The 17,104-nt window shown below is 42.7% G+C and overlaps 2 protein-coding genes across 2 annotated transcripts; both read left to right on the forward strand.

Annotated features, from left to right (window-relative positions):
• The first annotated feature begins 716 nt into the window (after positions 1-716).
• LOC137793195 (ras-related protein Rab-33B-like) lies at positions 717-6,821 on the forward strand. The gene is made up of 3 exons (XM_068589205.1): positions 717-1,012; positions 5,895-6,073; positions 6,343-6,821. Exons 1-3 carry the CDS (start codon positions 794-796, stop codon positions 6,668-6,670), a joined length of 726 nt encoding a protein of 241 aa, XP_068445306.1. The 5' UTR covers positions 717-793; the 3' UTR covers positions 6,671-6,821.
• Positions 6,822-8,571: 1,750 nt separating this feature from the next.
• On the forward strand, positions 8,572-15,132 carry LOC137793146 (nematocyst expressed protein 3-like). The gene is made up of 4 exons (XM_068589138.1): positions 8,572-8,754; positions 11,530-11,630; positions 12,105-12,177; positions 13,757-15,132. The coding sequence occupies exons 1-4, from the start codon at positions 8,682-8,684 to the stop codon at positions 14,281-14,283; spliced, it is 774 nt and encodes a 257-aa protein (XP_068445239.1). The 5' UTR covers positions 8,572-8,681; the 3' UTR covers positions 14,284-15,132.
• Positions 15,133-17,104: the final 1,972 nt, after the last annotated feature.

Genomic DNA, 17,104 nt, shown 5'->3' on the forward strand with positions numbered 1-17,104 from the left:
CCCAGGCAATCAGACTGTTCAATAAATCACCACAGGCCAGATCCGAGGACTACTTTTCACTGTACACATATATTTTACACTCATATATGTGTGTGTGTATATGTATGTAGACCACAGATATATATATATATATATATATATATATATATATATATATATATATATATATATATATATATATATATATATATATATATATATATATATTATCCATGTTCTTATTTATTTTATTGTATTTTGTGTGTTTAGTTTAGTTTATTTCATTTGATGTCTGTAAGTGTGGGATGCTGCTACTACGACAAAAAAAAATTCTCCTTGGGGATTAATAAAGTACTTTTCATTTCATGTCATATTCAGAACAGTGCCCAAATATTTGCACAATAATATTACAACACATTTGGAAACACGTTAGCTTGGCAGTCCAGCAAGTTCAATATTTTACTTTGACAAAGTAAAAGGTGGAGGGTTACACAATGTTTTCAGAGCTATCCATCCGGATCGGCCTGCGCGTCATTTGACAAACTCTCCACCCTCAGACACCAATCACCAACATGCTGGCAGATGAAACCCCATAGACTCCGTCTCCTCCATTCACACGGATCAGCGCAGTGAGGAGTTTCAATGAGCAGTCGGGTGGAAAGGTTTCACTAATCACCTAAATAACGTGTCAAAGTCTTTATCGCCGTTGTTCACACCTGCGTCTTCATCAGAGACTCTCTTGTAGAGAACGTTTGACGCGAAGCGCGTTTTCTGCACGTTGTTTTCTCGTGAATTGGCTGTGACCGACGGGCAAATGGAGTCCTCTCTTGAGTTCTCCAACTCTTTCAGCAGCGTGTCCTCGCTGTTGACCCGCTGTCGGACCTTCAAGGTGCTCGTGATAGGGGACTCCGCGGTGGGGAAGACGTGCCTCACACACCGACTCTGCGCCGCAGAGTTCCCCTGCAGAGCCGAGGCTACCATCGGGGTGGACTTCCGCGAAAGACAGCTGGATATCCAAGGAGAGAAAATTAAGGTAACTAGTGAATTGTGTATGTCTAAAATAAAGCAAAATGCATCAACGATGGACACATGAACAGACTAACTGTGCGCGGGACTGTGCCAAACTAACGTGTTTACGCACAGCGGCGGTGGTCTTCCGACCTGTTTAAAGTGAACTGACTCCACGTCATGTTTAGGTAAATGGTAATCCCTTATCATTTCCACAGTGAATCCAGTGCTCTTCATGGACCAATCCCAACGGATTTATCAGCCTGGACGAACAAAACACTTTAGAGACATATTATATTCCTGTTGGACTTTTGCAAGTGTGTGTGCTGTTTAATCGTGCCTTTTGTCGTGTTTTATACTGTGGTTTTATGGCTCTTTAGTGATGTCCCTCGCTGCAGTGTGGCTCTGCGGAGTCATTTGTCTGAACGACTGATAATTCTCCTGAGGCAATACAATCTGCAGCGCTGCTTGTTTGCGTCACTAACGCATCCTGTAACTATTCGTGAGGATTGCATGCTCTCTTGGCATGCCAACTGTTTCATTAACAGCCTAGCTAATTCACATCTGATTAATTCCTTTAGTTGTGAAAAGTTTGATTTGATGGAGAGACGCGAGGGACGATGACTATCTTAAATCTGTGGGTGTTGGTTTGTGCCATTTCTTAGTGTTTTGAAACAACCACATGACAGAGGAAGTGTCAGTGGTGACTGTGGATTTGTTTATAGGTTAGAGGAGCTTTCACGCTTTGTTCCTGGTGTTGCAATTTAAATTGTTTAGTGTTCCACTACATTTCATTTAGCTGACTGCTTTACAATAAGTGCATTCAAAACTGCAAACTCAGAACAACAATAACCAAGACAGTACAATTTCTATCACAAAGCAAAGTGCTATTTTTTAAATTAATTTTCTTTAATTCAAGGTATAATCGCAAAAGATGTGTTTTTAGTTTGCGGCGGAAGATGTAGAGACTTTCTGCTGTCTTGATGTCAATGGAGAGCTTATTCCACCATTGAGGAGCCGGGACGCCAAACAGTCCTGACTTTGAGTGTTTAGCTCGCAGTGACGGAGAAGCCGACTGGCCAATGCTGAGCGCAGTGAACAAGCTGGGGTGTACGGTTTCACCATGTCCTGGATCTACACTGGACCCGATCTGTTCGCAACACAATACGCAAGTACCAATGTTTGGAAGGGATGCGGGCAGCCACTGGTAACCAGTGAAGGGAGCAGAGTAGTGTGGGTGAGAGGTCGAATGGCAGTAGCAGGTAGACCTGCCAGGAAGGAGTTACAGTTGAGGCGCAAGATGATCGGAGCCTGGACCAGAACCTGTGCCGCCTTCTTAGTGAGAAGGAGACGTATTCTCCTGATGTTGTACAGCATGTACCTACAACAATGTATTTTTGCGGTGATGTTGGAAGTCTGGGAGAGTTGAGTGTTGAGTCACACCAAGGTTTCTTGCCGTTAGGGTCAGAGCCAACACGGAGTTGTCAAAGGTCATAGTCCGGTCGTGGATGGGAGAGACTTTTCCTAGAAGGAAAAGTAGTTCAGTGTTCCTTTTTGTAACGGGCTCGGCCTTCACCTGGTCAAAGGTAACGGGGAGCTCCTTCTTCCTACGCCAGCCGTGTAAGAAGGGCCCGTTTTAGAAGCCCGAACAGTTTGCTTTCGATTACAATTTATAGAGACAATGACGGATGTTAAAAACCTCTTTCGTCGGGTTTCCCTCGCAGCTTACCTGCACTATTGTGCCATGTAATTCACCAGACTGTTTCCTCTAATAGGAAGGGATGATGAACCGTTTTACACTAAAAAACCCAAACAATCTACTTACATTTGTCTGGATCTGGAAACGGGGCGGGACTCCTGCTGGATTGCGTTTTCTTGTCAAAGGCCCCGGTCCGGTAGTTACCTCTGAGTCCCGACAACCTGGAAGTCATCTCCTTCCATTAAACGGGAGTCCCCATTAAGTAGATAATTAGACTCTTATTCCAGAGTATATAAGATTTATTTCAACAAGGGTTATTTATACATAAATACTTTTACTGCAACTTCCTTTCTTTGGAGGTTATCCCCGCAAGAGTTGAAAGACAGTCCAAAAGTAAAATATGTTTCAAATGGTCAACACACCGTGCCCCGGCCTCTTAGTTCTTGGAGGTTTTCCCCGCGAGTGAGTAAACTAAGAGACTCAGTTTACTCACAGCATAGAAAGTCTCTATTTGATTGATCAAATAGAGTGGCTCATTCTCGGGGACAGAGTCCGAGAAGGCACTGAAGAAGTGCTCCGTTGTCTCTGTTTTTATAGGCAAATGTGAGCAGGGGGGGTCCTACAGTAGGGGTGACTGTCGACAGTGATTTACTGATCTGTTCTTGGTCACACGCTCATCTTGTGTTTGTAGATGCAGCTGCAAAAGAGGGACCTTTACAGTAGAGGTGACTGTCGACAGTGATTTACTGATCTGTCCTTGGTCATACGGTCATCGCGCGTTTGTAGATGAAGCTGCAAAAAGGAAGTCTGTACAGGTGTCAGTCAGGCTGGCGCCTTTCTGCGCAGAGTTGGCAGATGAAACTAGCTGATGCTGTTTTGATGAAGTCATGATAAGCTTACAGGCTTCAGACCTTTCATTAGTTTGAGTAATGGGTGTCTGTGGTTCAACATTCTCTGGCTTGGGTCACAGGTCAATACCTCTTTGCAGCAGATCTTCCCATGATCATATATCTACTTATGACTTCATTTGGACTTTGTCATATAAAACAGAAACATATCAATGCATTTGTGATAGAAAACCTTTCCCCTTATAGAAACAGGAATACGTCAAAGCGTATATGAGCAATAATATGGAAAACATTTTAACTCATAAAACATGACTACACTAAGTGTTTTCATTTATGCAACACTACAGAAACTATCTTAATTCATAACACATGATTATATTCAATAAAGAAGAAGGAATAATAAAAAGAACCTCCAGAAATGTAAAGAACTCGTCGTTTACATAAGCCAATCCTCAACACTTTCATCCATCCATCCGCTTCATTCGGGTCGGGTTACGGTGGCAGCAGGCTGAGCCCGGCTTCCCTCTCACCTGCAACATTTACCAACTCATTCTGGAGGATCCCGAAGCGTTCCCCGACCAGCTGAGAGATATTGTCCCTTCAGCATGTCCTGGGTCTTCCCTGGAGTCTCCTACCTAGATCAGGTAGCCACCTGTGTTTCTGATCGGGGAAACAAGAGGATCGGTTTGGCATAGCTATTGTAGAAGAAGCCACGTGAGCAAATGAGGGACCCCAGTAGTGAGAGGACAAGATTCAGACACAGATCCTCTCTAAGTTACCCGGTAAGTGCGGTCGTTGAAGTAGGATGAGAAAAGGGAAAGCGCAGAGCCTGAGATACCAAGGTCCTGCAGGGAGGAAATAAGGATCTGGTGGTTCACTGTGTCAAATGCCGCAGAAAGGTCTGTAATAAGGACAGAGGAGAGAGAGAGGCTGCTCTTGCTGTGTGAAATTGCTCGGAGACAGCTAGGAGGGCAGTCTCTTTGGAGTGGCCTGCCTTGAATTCACACTGGTGAGGGTCAAGAAGGTTGTTATGGTGGAGAAAGGAGGAGACCTGGTTAAAGATAGCTCGCTTGAGAGTTGTGGAAAGAAAAGCCCAATCCCAATCTCCACCCTTACGGACTCACGGACTTTGAGGCGCGCTCCCGTGAAGTCCTTGAGGGTTTAGTGGTGTCCCAGTGTTACATGGTGGAGTGCCTGAGGGCTCTGTGGCGGACATTTTGAGCCCTTTATGAACCCTTTCCGTAAGTCAACATTAGATGCTGACTTTGCCTAAGGGAATTACCCACAATGCATTGCAACGCGAGGTTTAACACGCAGTTCCCAATGGAAGAATGGAGACGTGTTAAAAAAAAAAAAAAGGTAAACAAAGAGGCACGTGGGCATTTAGCCTGATAAAATACCTTTACAACATTATGGAACACATGAATTAGAGGAATGCAAACAGAATATATATATTTTTTTCTGTACATTTATCAAACATTTGATTTTGACAAAAATGAGTGAATAAATATTATAAAATGACTTCTCATCTTATGAGGAGGACGTTTGAACCAGTGAATAAAAAGAATAAAATAAATACATAATTGAACACATAATGCAGTCACGTGATGTTGCAGTAAAGTGCTGTCCCATTCATGTTTACACCAGCTCAAGCCCTCACAGACTCTCACACGCAACCACTCAGCAGCTGACGTCAGTGAGTCCCTGAGGGTTCAGGGCTTGAGGGTTTAGGGTGGAGGTTGGGCCAAAGGGTCAGTAGTTGTTGACTTCAGACAGGTTGAGGCTGGGTTTTTTCAGAAGAGGGTTAACTCTTACTCTCTTTATGTTTTTGTAATATGTTGAACTAAACTTTGGGCCTGATCGTACACATTGCACCTTACCAAACATCTTGGCTTCCTACAACGTAAGTGGATGTTAAAGAAGTGCCTTGAAAAACAAAGGTTTTAATGCAAAGTAACGTATTATTTTATCAGAGCATTTTGTAAGATTTCTTGGGCAAGCAAGGCAATCTGTGCTGTTGAATGACTCAGCATCTGAAGTTTCATTTCAAATCTGCATTTACAGGAGTCCTTTTCGATATATGTAATATTCCTTGGTCATCATCATAGAATACATCGATTGAAGAATATAAATTGTAGCACTTTTATGTATTCTATTCAACGAGAGAGAAATCAGAGTTTTGATGATCACATATACTTGTTTATTCCTTTTCTTGCCGTGTGTGTGGGTTGGTGTGTGGGTGCCGCCCGTGGGGTATTTCAACACATGATATAGTTTCCTCTTTGTGCCTCTTCCCTCTCATTCATTTCCTCTTTGTACTGTTTTTTTTTGTGTGTCTGCCGCCTCGTCATTACCACCAGCTCCAGCTGTGGGACACGGCAGGACAGGAGCGTTTCCGTAAGTCGATGGTGCAGCACTACTATCGCAATGTCCACGCTGTGCTCTTCATATATGATGTCACCTGCCCCGCCAGCTTCAGCAGCCTGACCGCCTGGATAGAAGAGTGCAGGCAGAACTCCCTCGGGCAGCAAATCCCCAGGTAATATGCTGATATAGCTAAAATAATGTGTACATTAAACACAGTTTGGTGTGTCACTGGAGTGGATTCTGCCTTACATATTTTTTGGGGACCGACCTTTTATTATATGCAGTGTAACTTTTAAGGAATGACACATGAATTTGGTATTGTTTTACTCATATTGAACCTTTCTAGCTAAGTCAACGTCCTACGACCATATTACTTTTTTATGCAAGTCTCAATATCATCCTCGTTCATTTGTCTCTTTCCGCTGGTCATTCTCCTCCCAGGTTCCTGGTGGGTAATAAGAGTGACCTCCGTGACCCCAGCAGGACTGATGGCCAGGTAAGCCGGGAGCAGGCGATGAGCTTCGCCAAAGCCCACGGCATGATGTGTTTTGAGACGTCCGCCAAGAACCCGCCAAACAAATGCGAGAGCAGTCGGCGAGGTGATGGGGAGGTGCTGTATCACCAGGATAAGGTGGAGGACATTGTTTTTGCTGTTGGTGCCAAACTGAAGAGACAGAAGAAACCGGCGGCAGCAAATGTCTCAACGCATGGGTCCTTTAAAATCCCGAACAGGAAAAGACCGGAGAAAGAGCTGTGGACCTGCTGCTGACAGACGGAGCCGCTGACCTTTTCAGATGGATCAATGTGACGTTTTTAACCCTTGTGTGTGTACATGTACGTGTGTTTGTGTGAATAAGAGAATGACCATACTGTGCAAAATGTTCATATTTGACCAGACACAAATTCTTATCTTTTTACATTTGAAACACAGTTGCTGTTACTCCCACTCTGAACTTTAATATTTATACTCTTAATTATGTGAGATTGAAATTGTATGTATATTTGTGATCTTCTTGTTTACAATTGGTGCCAAATAAAAGACTAAACATAAACATTATTTGGTGGGGGATCTGTATACACAAGTAACTTTAGTACAGTGGTGTAAATCAAACTCTGCCTGTTAAAGGTTTTCCACCGCAGGACTGTGTCCAGACGGACAGAACATCACAGCAGTCATGCACCAGTCTTGTGCATGAGCAGTGTGGGCGTTGTGGATCACATGTGTTGTGATTGTGTGTCCAATTGATGATTCAGAAGTCCTCATGTGATGAGGGCAAACCTCCTCTGCATACTGGTCAACGCAGCCGTAGATCCTGAAACTGTGTGTGTGTGTGTTGGTGTCACAGTGGTGGAACATTCAACAGTCAACTGGTAGATGTCTTACTCTAGACTCAAGAAAAACAATAACGACAATTTAGACACTGAGTTGGAAAGGTAATGAAGAAAAAAAACAGACAAAATGCAAATAAGAGTTTCCGATTTCTTGATTCTCTAATTTGCGGATTATTTGTTGTGAACAGCTACATAATGTCTAAAGCTCGTTTTTAGAGAAGCAGATAAAATCTAAATCTGATGTTTGAACATCTGAAAACATCGGGATTTCAAACTAATTTGAAGGCGACATACAACCCCATTAAATCTCAAGTGGGCTGCACCAGTAACCCCATTGCATTATGGTAACAGCACCTCCAGAATTTTCCCTGTCTAAGTGTAAATTAGTACAAATGAATTCTGAAAATGATCCTAATTCATGACTGATTTCTGGGTTACGACTGCAAACGAACTGTTTCCTCAAACCTGCTTCATGTATCTGCTCTGTTCTCAGTTGACAATGCAAGATGAATCTTTTGTTTTGTTGAGTCTGATAGTGGCGCCAAACATTAAATTCCTTGAGCAGTTTTGCTGTGACACAAAAATCACACCAACTTCTCATTTACCTCTGGAGAGAAACAGGAACAGAGTCATTTATCTTGGAGAACTCTGTACTCTCAGTACTACTACTACTACTTTAGGACGGACATCTTCCACCAGGGCATAGATATCAGACTGATATCTGATTGAATGATATAAAACTTGGAACAAAAAGCCTTTCGCAGAGTAAAAAAGTGGAGGCGTCTTTGAAAGAAATGGAAGTTTAACAGGTCAGTACTATTGAAAACAAACATTATATGAGGGATGTGGGGTTCAGTGTTTTTGGAGTTTCATAAAAACTAGGAATGAAAGTCAGGACTGCTCCACCCCTGCTGCTTTGATTTTGACCACGGATCATATTATTATATTACTGACTTCTTTTATTATTTTGTCCCTGCCAATCAAAGCCATTCATGCCACAGTCCCACAGTAGCTCTGGGACGGTGAGTATTAAGCAACCGCAGTTCACTGTCTCTTTCCATAAAACCACATGGGACTGTAATCCACTTGAAACCAGCATGAGGGATGTCTGCTCCTCCTCAGCGCAGGCAACATTATTCTATCTCAGTATGCAGCATTCCGAATATTATAAACTGCACAATCCACCCCATAAAATAATAACCATATGTTATATTTATAAGGTTACTACAAATCTAGATCAATACTTACCTAAATCCAAACACGAACGTTGTTCTTCCCGCTCGCCCGCAGGGGGCGCGCTGGTGTGCTAATCTTTTTTGAAAGGGGGTGTACCCTCTGCAATCAGCATTGGACAGCAGGAGCAGTGTGCTCCTCCTCAAACATCTTTAAAACCTGCTGCAAACACACGGACACGCACTCATTCACCTGCTGCTGATAACCGAGCAAAGATGTTCTGCAGACGGGCATTGCAGAGACTCGGGCCGCTGGCTCGCAGGGCTTTCAACCCAACATCTATAAATGGTGAGTCGCCTGAAATGTGTCGGTCACTGACTTCTGAGTGCAATTTGCCTGGTTTTTCAGTCACATTGTTGAAAGCAGAGGACATATGTGTCGCTGTCTCGTGCGTTTTAGCGGCCCGGTTGATTTTAGACTTGGACGAATTTAATCGTTCTTATATTGTAAAGCGTAGTTACTCGTACTCAATTTTTTTTTTCTAAGTTATTTTTTTTTACATCTGAGTTTGCTTTTTAATGTTTGCATTTAGTTCAAGCGAGAAGTGTGTGTGAAAGTCTCCTAAAAAGATTAATTCTCACAGGGTTTCCATTGTGCAGAGAAGGAGGTGTGTCCTGCTTTGGGAACACACCGTTCTTGCGCGTTATGAAAGAGCGCATCACACACGACAAAAAAAACAAAAAAAAAAACCCTTTGCTTAAATGTTTTATACGTTGCATCGAGTGCACTTTTAGATGGAAGTATTCGAATCTCGAGCATTTTTAGTATTTGCTCAGAAACGCGTTAGAGCGATTCTCTGTCATCTCATGGTCACACGTTGTTCTAGGACCTATGTAATGCATAGCTGCTCCATGTGGTCGAGCTCAGAAGTGTTGGCACTTCTGAGAATCTTGTATAAATGTGCATAACATCGACTTGAATCCACAACTCTTTGCATCTGTCGCACCTGGCGAAACCACTATGTATTTTTCATAAAACAAACTTTGTACCTTTTTCTCATGTAAGGTGAAGTGAATGTTCGTCACTTGGCCTTTTGGGAGGCTTTCTCTTTTCACATGTCCTTCACCTGATCTTTCTTGACTTTGCTATCTGAGCATGTGGAATTCGGCCTGAGGTCAAACTACTGCTTGAGTCTCTGTTTTGGAAAAAAACACCTCTGGTAAAGTTCTGACTGCTTAAGACACAATGAATTCTACCTGCAAGTTTGAACACTTTTCTGTATTTTTAAGATGACTGCTGGTGGGACTAGTACCAGGCATGACCTGATTGACCTGCAGGCCTACTACATATGTACTGAACACATGTCAGCTGACTGACAGTAGCTGAAGAGCACTTACCCAACAGACACATGTGTCTTCATAGCAGCCATTTTGTCTGTTGTTGCCTTACATGCATGTCCATTTCTACAGGCTTCAACCTCACTGGAAGGATTAACTGATTACCTGTATAAATAACCTGTACTTGGCCTTGTATCGCATGGTGCTGCTGTGTCATGGGTATTAAGAGGACGAATGAGGAAGGACTTACTGCGGTTGTGAGAGCGTCCACAACAGGAAAATATCCAGCTTTAATTAAAGAAAATGATCACTTGTAATTTTAGTGGTACTAAAGTAAATGTTTTGTTAAATCAGCCCAGCAGTACCTATTGACCTCAATAACTGATGTAGTGTATATTGGATCTTGTTAAATCAGTTACTGCGTTGGGGCTTTCTGAACTTTTTTTTCCCACATAATAAAAAACAAGATGAATGCATGCCAATCAATGATCTTTTGGTTACGTTCAATAGAGCAGGGATGACGAGTTTCCAGCCTGTTTTCTGTCTTTATGCTAAGTGCCAGCTGGCTCTAGTTCAATGATTAGCAGACAGACACGAGAGTAGGTTCTACTTTGTCTGACAAAGTGAAATAAAGGGTTAACCAAAATGTTCTGTGAAGAGCACTGACAGAGATTCCTTCCTTTTTAAAAGTTGGGTACAAGCTGTCAGTGGAAAAGTCACAGGGTGAGTTATGATTTTGTCTGAACACACGTGTAACATGGGAAGGACGAAAAGGGGCGTGGTGAGCTGTACATTGTGTTCTTTCACAACTTCAGCTTGCCTCCTCGGGTTGCTGAGTAAACCATGTGTACGTGCATGTGTGGCTCATGCTAAAGATATCCTATGAAAGGCATGTACACTCTGTGTGAAGAAGAGACGGCTATCTACTGTTAGTAGGAAGCGATTAGGCTGAGGGCAGTGTTTGTGATGCTGGCTGGTTTTATTCACAACCCCCTTTGCATGCACCACTTGCAATCCTTTAAACACCAGCAAATCTCTTCACACGGGCCACAGCCTACAATTGCCAACACAAAAATAACTTATTAGGAGTTACTGAGGATCTGTCACATGCTTCCTGACATGTGTCGAGAAACAAAATGACTTCAAGCCACAAAATCGTTTCAATTAGTTTCGAGAGGAAAATCTAAGCTTGTGAAGCAGGAAGAGTATTATTGTTTGTGTTGGATTTAATATAAGTGACAATTTGCTGTTTAACTTGGCTGCTGCTAAATCTTTCCGTCTTCTGCTGTTGCTTACCAGGGCTCTGTTGCGTAACTGGATTAAGGGATGGAGACATGTTGACTCAGCACAAAAACTAGTGCATTGTAGTTGAGTCTAAACTCTGAATTTCCTGAATAAAATTCCCACAGATAATATGTAGTAGGTTCTGTGTGAAATGTAAATGTATAAACAATGATATTTTTAATTTCATGAGACAAACTATGCTCTAGTCCGGTAGTATAATGTATAAAATCCAGTTCAGGAACTTACGCTTGTATTTTATAGAATATGTATTAAAGACTTTTATAGATGCTAATTTTAATGTGTTCCTAGAAAATCTCACATACCCCCTGGAGTCCCTTTACTTACCTCCAGCGGTACACGTACCCCCATTTAAGAACCACTAATTGAATAAAGGTCCACGGGACTAGTCCTAAATCAGTTTATGTCAAGTTTAATAGTGGTAAACTTTGCATATCAGCTTCAAATAAAGTTTCCCACCTAACACTGTAATTCTGTCTCTCAGCAGCGCCAGTGCGACACATGGCCTTTGGCGTTCCTGGTAGCTCCAGCAACATGGCATACATTGTTGTGGGTGGAGGAGGCCTCACTGCTGCAGTCGTCTATGTGAGTATCTGCTGCTCCATACGGGTTCATCTGACCTGCAAGTTTGCATCATGAGAAAGTTCAGCGGTGCATGTAACTTAAAAATATTGAGTGGAATATATTTAAGCGCTTTAGAGTAATAACCATGTCCTCTCCTGATTACACGTAGTAATTACATTAAAAAGTGAGACAGTAATTGTCAAGGAACTCTAGTCAGTCTATGACCTTCACGTTGATAGGCTTGAGATGTTATAATGGCAGCTGTACAAACTAGTCTGTGTCGCCACAGTCCAGACACCAAATGGACATAGAAGGCCTTTTGTGTTTTCCACATGTAGAAACCAGTCTAGACAATGGCTGCCAGGCTCTTGGCAAAGCACAAGTGTATATCAGCTGTTTGTCAATATTGGACAGTGTCAGTATAAAATGAAAGTATTGCACTGTTATCATTTGTGTGCTGAAATGTAGTAATTGTGTGTTTGCTCGTTCTCTCAGGCATACAAGACAGTCAACGGGGATAGTGAGCCCCATGAGGACCGACTCGCCAGCATGGCCCCGCCAGAAAAGGGTCAGTTGCTGGCACGCAATCTCGAAACGCACACCATCTCATGAAATTACATTTCCCAAAAATACTATGGAAAGGACAAAACCTGTTTCTTGTAAATTGCATATTTATGTAATTCAGTCAAGTCTACTTTAAATGAATTGGGTGCACATGGCGTTCATTGACTTGTTCATGAATAAGCATCTATGGCCATGCTTGTGTGTTTTTGAGTTGTGTACATGGGCACTGCAGTGTTTTGAGCTCTGCATGCTCACAGGGTGGACAAGCTTTCTGATAAGCAGCTAACAGTACAAAATTAGCATTTAACACTAAGCACATTAGCTGGAGTGTTCTGAGAAATGGAAGGCAAAAAAAAAATCTAAATATCTTGCTGCATTTCCTAGCTGGTTCTGTGGCTGCACCGCCCAAATATCGAACACGGTAAAATGATCACACTCAATAGCTTTATCTTGCCTGTCTATTTAGATTTCTGTCTGCATTTCATTTGTCTATTCAGCCAGCGTGAGATCATGGCACCATGCCCAGAGAGACTAACTGGCCTGTAATGGGGTTAAGCAGCGTCTGGTTCAGTTGTGGACATCCTGTAAGTGGTGTTTTTGGTCAGAGGAATATAAAGCTCTGCTCTCTACAGTGCTGGAGAGTAAATTGCTCTGGCTTTACTCTGGTCAGTGATCACTTTATGTAATAAAGCAAAAAATGTCCTGGAAACAAAGTCACAGCAATATCTTTAAGCACACAGTGATGGATTAAAGTGTCATCAAGGATCATATTTTCCTGACCAAATTCAATCTGAATACACATCTGAGTATAGTTGCGGCACAATTTAGTGTGCCTGGCGCTACAATCTTGTGGGTGATTTAGTTTGTTTGGCTGGTTTTTAAACAACATTTTGGTGTTTAGGCAGCTGAAGTAATAAAAAGAAATTTTATCGGTTGCTACTAAAGAACGTAACCTCTATTATGCATTCTCGGAGACACTGAGGTTTTATTTGTCTAACAAACTGATTTAAGAACAGACGTTAAAGTGAAACAAACTGGGAGACAAAGAATGAGTTCTTATCAGTGACTGATTGAAACCAACTATTTCAGAGTTATGCTCTCCATAAGACATAATTTCTATGGGTGGTGTCTTGTTGATGAACTGGTGGGTATTGTTATTGTAAAAGCAGGCAGTTATATTTAACGTGTCAGGATTTTCCTTAGCTAAAACAACAATGCTTTATATTTTTAAAACCTTAAATACCTAAACGCTTGGCCTCCAACCCCACAGTATGTTACCCATTGAGTCAATGTCTTCAAATCTCAACCCTTATGTTTTCCTCAACTGGATTGTGTGAGCTATATAGCTATCATGTTTTACTTTGGGCACTACTTTGGCTTTCAAGTGCCATTAATGACTATTCGAAGCAATCAGGTTTGAAAGAAGACTTTGACCTTCTGACAACGTCTTCTGACAGCAGAGCAACTGACATGCACCTTACGTTACACCAAACCCAAATATTGTCATTTCCAGTGCTTGAACATTGCATGTTGAAGGAAGTATTTAGATGCCATTTCTTTGTTCCCAACCGCTTTCTCTGCAGCACCAGAAGTAGCAGCCCCTGCAGCTGAACCTGCCCCAGTGGAGGAGGCAGCTCCGGCCCCTGAAGTCGTGGCTGAGGTCGTCGCAGAGTCTGTCCCCGCTGCTGTAGAAGCAGAGGCTGCTGCTGAACCTGTTGCCGAGTCTGTCCCTGCTCCTGCAGAACCAGTAGCGGAGGCTGCTGCCGAACCAGTTGTCGAGGCTGAGGTAGCAGCTGAGGTGGTTGCTGCGGAGCCAGCAGCAGCAGCAGAAGAAGCTGCTCCACCTGCAGTGGTAGAAGCTGCTCCTGCCACAGAGGAGGTCGCTGCTCCTGCCACAGAGGAGGTCGCTGCTCCTGCCACAGAGGAGGTCGCTGCTCCTGCCACAGAGGAGGTCGCTGCTCCTGCCACAGAGGAGACGCCAGCAGAGGCCCCTGCAGCAGAGTGTGCTGGTACGGCAGTCGTAGATGAAGCTGCACCCGCTGCTGAAGCAGAGACTGGCTCTGCAGCCCCCGCTGCTGAGGCGGCCCCTGCTGCAGAGGTGGCTGCATAAAGCTGTGATGGTGCCTAGATTCCCAGGAAGTAGGGCTCGGAGTTAGTTGTGCTGTGTCCCACCTCTCTGGGCCCAGGAAAAGGACTAATGAAACCCTATTTTCAAAAAAGTGTGTAACTGCTTCTGGTTTTAATGAAAGCCAGTTTGGGGTTCATCAGTTCAGTTTTTTGGATCCTTCCTTACCTCAACCCAACCTCAGACCCAAACCACAACATTTGGCATTAGGCTTTCTGTTTTAGATTCAGTTTGGAAAATTCAGTTTCCATAAGAATTTTTTAATCTGAGCAAATCCAAGTTATGGTTTGGCTGTTGTACAGTTAGCGTGAACTAGGTGGTGAAAGGGATGGAACTGAGTTGATGGTGAATGTGGTTCTAAGTGCCTTTTCTTTTAAACGGGACAGCCTCCTATTTCTTTGCCTTATCAAAATGTCAGCACGTTGATGAATGAATCTTGATAAGTTGTTTTGTGTCAACATTTGCACTTGGTTGTCTTCATGTCAAATGCTTAATTCCAGCTATGCTTTGAATCATTGCCTAGATCAGCTTCAGTCTGCAAACCGTGGAGATGAAACACAAAGTCGTTCGACCAAAAAACAGTTTGCAGTTTTCCTGGCTGCAGCTCTTGTCTCGTTTTCTTCATCATTGTTATCGTGACATTTTTTTTTCCTCACACATTCAAATACTTTGGCAGTTTCCCATCCATATAGAAAAGACGTATGTAAACTAACTTCTGTTTCTTTCTTTAAAATGTGAAGTCTTTCCAAAAACACTACAGAGATTTTATTGTCATTGCGCAAGTTGCCATTATGACTAATGCGGTTTTCAAAGAATAAAACATCACTGGATGAGAAGGAGGTGTCTCAATATTTCATTTGTACTTCATAGGGTGAACGTATGATTGAAACTGATTGATTTGCATGAATCAAAATATGTAGCTTGTAAAAAACTGGTTCAGAATAAGTCATCTGGCACCAATTCATAGACTCTATTTAGCACCTAGCTGCTTGTTGCTTTGCTAGTGACATGTTGTAAATATTATACTTATCAGTAACTATTATAACATAGATGTAGAAACAGAGTTCCTGTAGAAATGCTGACTTTCCTGAATAATCCCTGTGCTATGTTCATGCTGCCCTGCCTTTTGCGCTCAAGCAGCGCCGACCAACAGAATCCTGAGAAACAGGATTTTGTTGGTTGTGATGAGGAAATGACCAGTCACAGGGCTTGTGATCAAGTTAGTCGATTTTCATATGGCTAGTTCTCAAGCCTTCATAGAAGGATTTAAGCGAGATTGTGTCTGTATTTAGATGTCACTTTTCCAACAATGTTATCTGAAATTTTATTTAACCAAGTTTAAAGAGTTGCAGACCAATCTCCCTACCCCCATTTGGAAATCTATAGCATATTCAAAGTCCTCGTATGTAATGGGCAGAAAGGAGCTGCAGGCAGCACTTTGCTGCGTCACTTTTTGGACGTCAGTTAAAGAGAACTTGATCGACTGCATGCATTTTATTTCATCTCAAACTTCAGATTTGTATTGGCTTTTGATTTTGTGTCCCTACTGTGACGAGTGCAGTTTAATTAAAGCAGCCACAGGACGGTTAAGACTAATCCAAGATTACATGCTTGTTTTAGGGTGTGGGCTCACCAGGATGAAAGACTGGATCATTGTTGGTGCCAATCCAGGGACGTTGACCATTTAATAAATCAACATTCAGGCAATTTAATTATTTGAATGTTGAATTGTGAACTTAAAACCTTCACACTAATGTAGTGCTGTCGAAGCATTTCTCAATAAGTTGCGCTTTAAAAAGGTTACACCAGCAGAGGAAGCGTGAACTGGGCAGCTAGTCTCCTGTAGAGTATTTCCTGAACCTGTGGTGAGTAGACCAGCAATAATGGACAACTGCTCAAAGTAAGTGAAATTTACATAAAACGCAGCAAACCACTGTATATTCTAGGACAAGTGCTGCACATGCTGTGTGTTCACTTACATGAGGTGTAATCCTCATCTTGAGGGAATTGATTAAAGACATTTTAATTTGTAGTAATTCTTTCAATTGCTCTGTCCACAACTCATAGATATTACATTTCCTATTCAAAAATTGTTGCAGGTATATTTTTGTCTTTAGATCCATCTAATCTGCTTAAATTACTGTGTAAAATAGTGAAGATCATTGTCTCTTCCAAATAAAACATACAATAGGGTGCATAGAGAAGTGAGACACTAATTTCAGTGCACATGAATCTCATTTAACTCCCATGTTCAGAGCTGTTATAATGTCTGAACTTATGGTCTGCATTCTATAGTCATTGTTTTTAAACGCTCTCTCCGCCACTATTTCCTGTCCTCCAGGTTCCATGCCAGATCTGCTCACAGCTGTGAAGCTCTTGGCCAGCTCTCCAGTTGAGATCGCGGCAGCTTCCATTGGTGAGACAAGTCTGGTGAAAGCTGTCCGGAAAATGGAGGATGATGAAAAAGGTTTGGACTTCACACTGAAGGTGGTAGAGGCAGAAGTTAAAGAAGCTGAAGAGGCAACTGTAGTGAAAGAAGAGTTGAAGTCTGAAGAGGCTGATCAAGAAGCACCAGCTGCTGAAGAGCTGCTAAAAGAGACATCTGCCCCTGTCGCAGCAGAAGAGATGGCTGCATGTCCGTCTGAGGAACCTGCAACTTCAGCCCTGACAGTGGAGGAGGTGGGTGAGGTTGAGTCTGAAGATCAGGCTGCGGTCCCTGCAGCTGCCTCAGAGGAGGCCGTCCCCTCTGCCGATACCTCACCTGAAGATACTGCTCCTGCTGAGGATGCACCAGCTGAGGAGGCCA

The sequence above is a fragment of the Clinocottus analis genome, unplaced genomic scaffold (assembly GCF_023055335.1).
Source record: "Clinocottus analis isolate CAN_PGR_092001 unplaced genomic scaffold, fCliAna1.0.p SCAF_22, whole genome shotgun sequence".
In the NCBI taxonomy this organism is placed as follows: Eukaryota; Metazoa; Chordata; class Actinopteri; order Perciformes; family Cottidae; genus Clinocottus; species Clinocottus analis.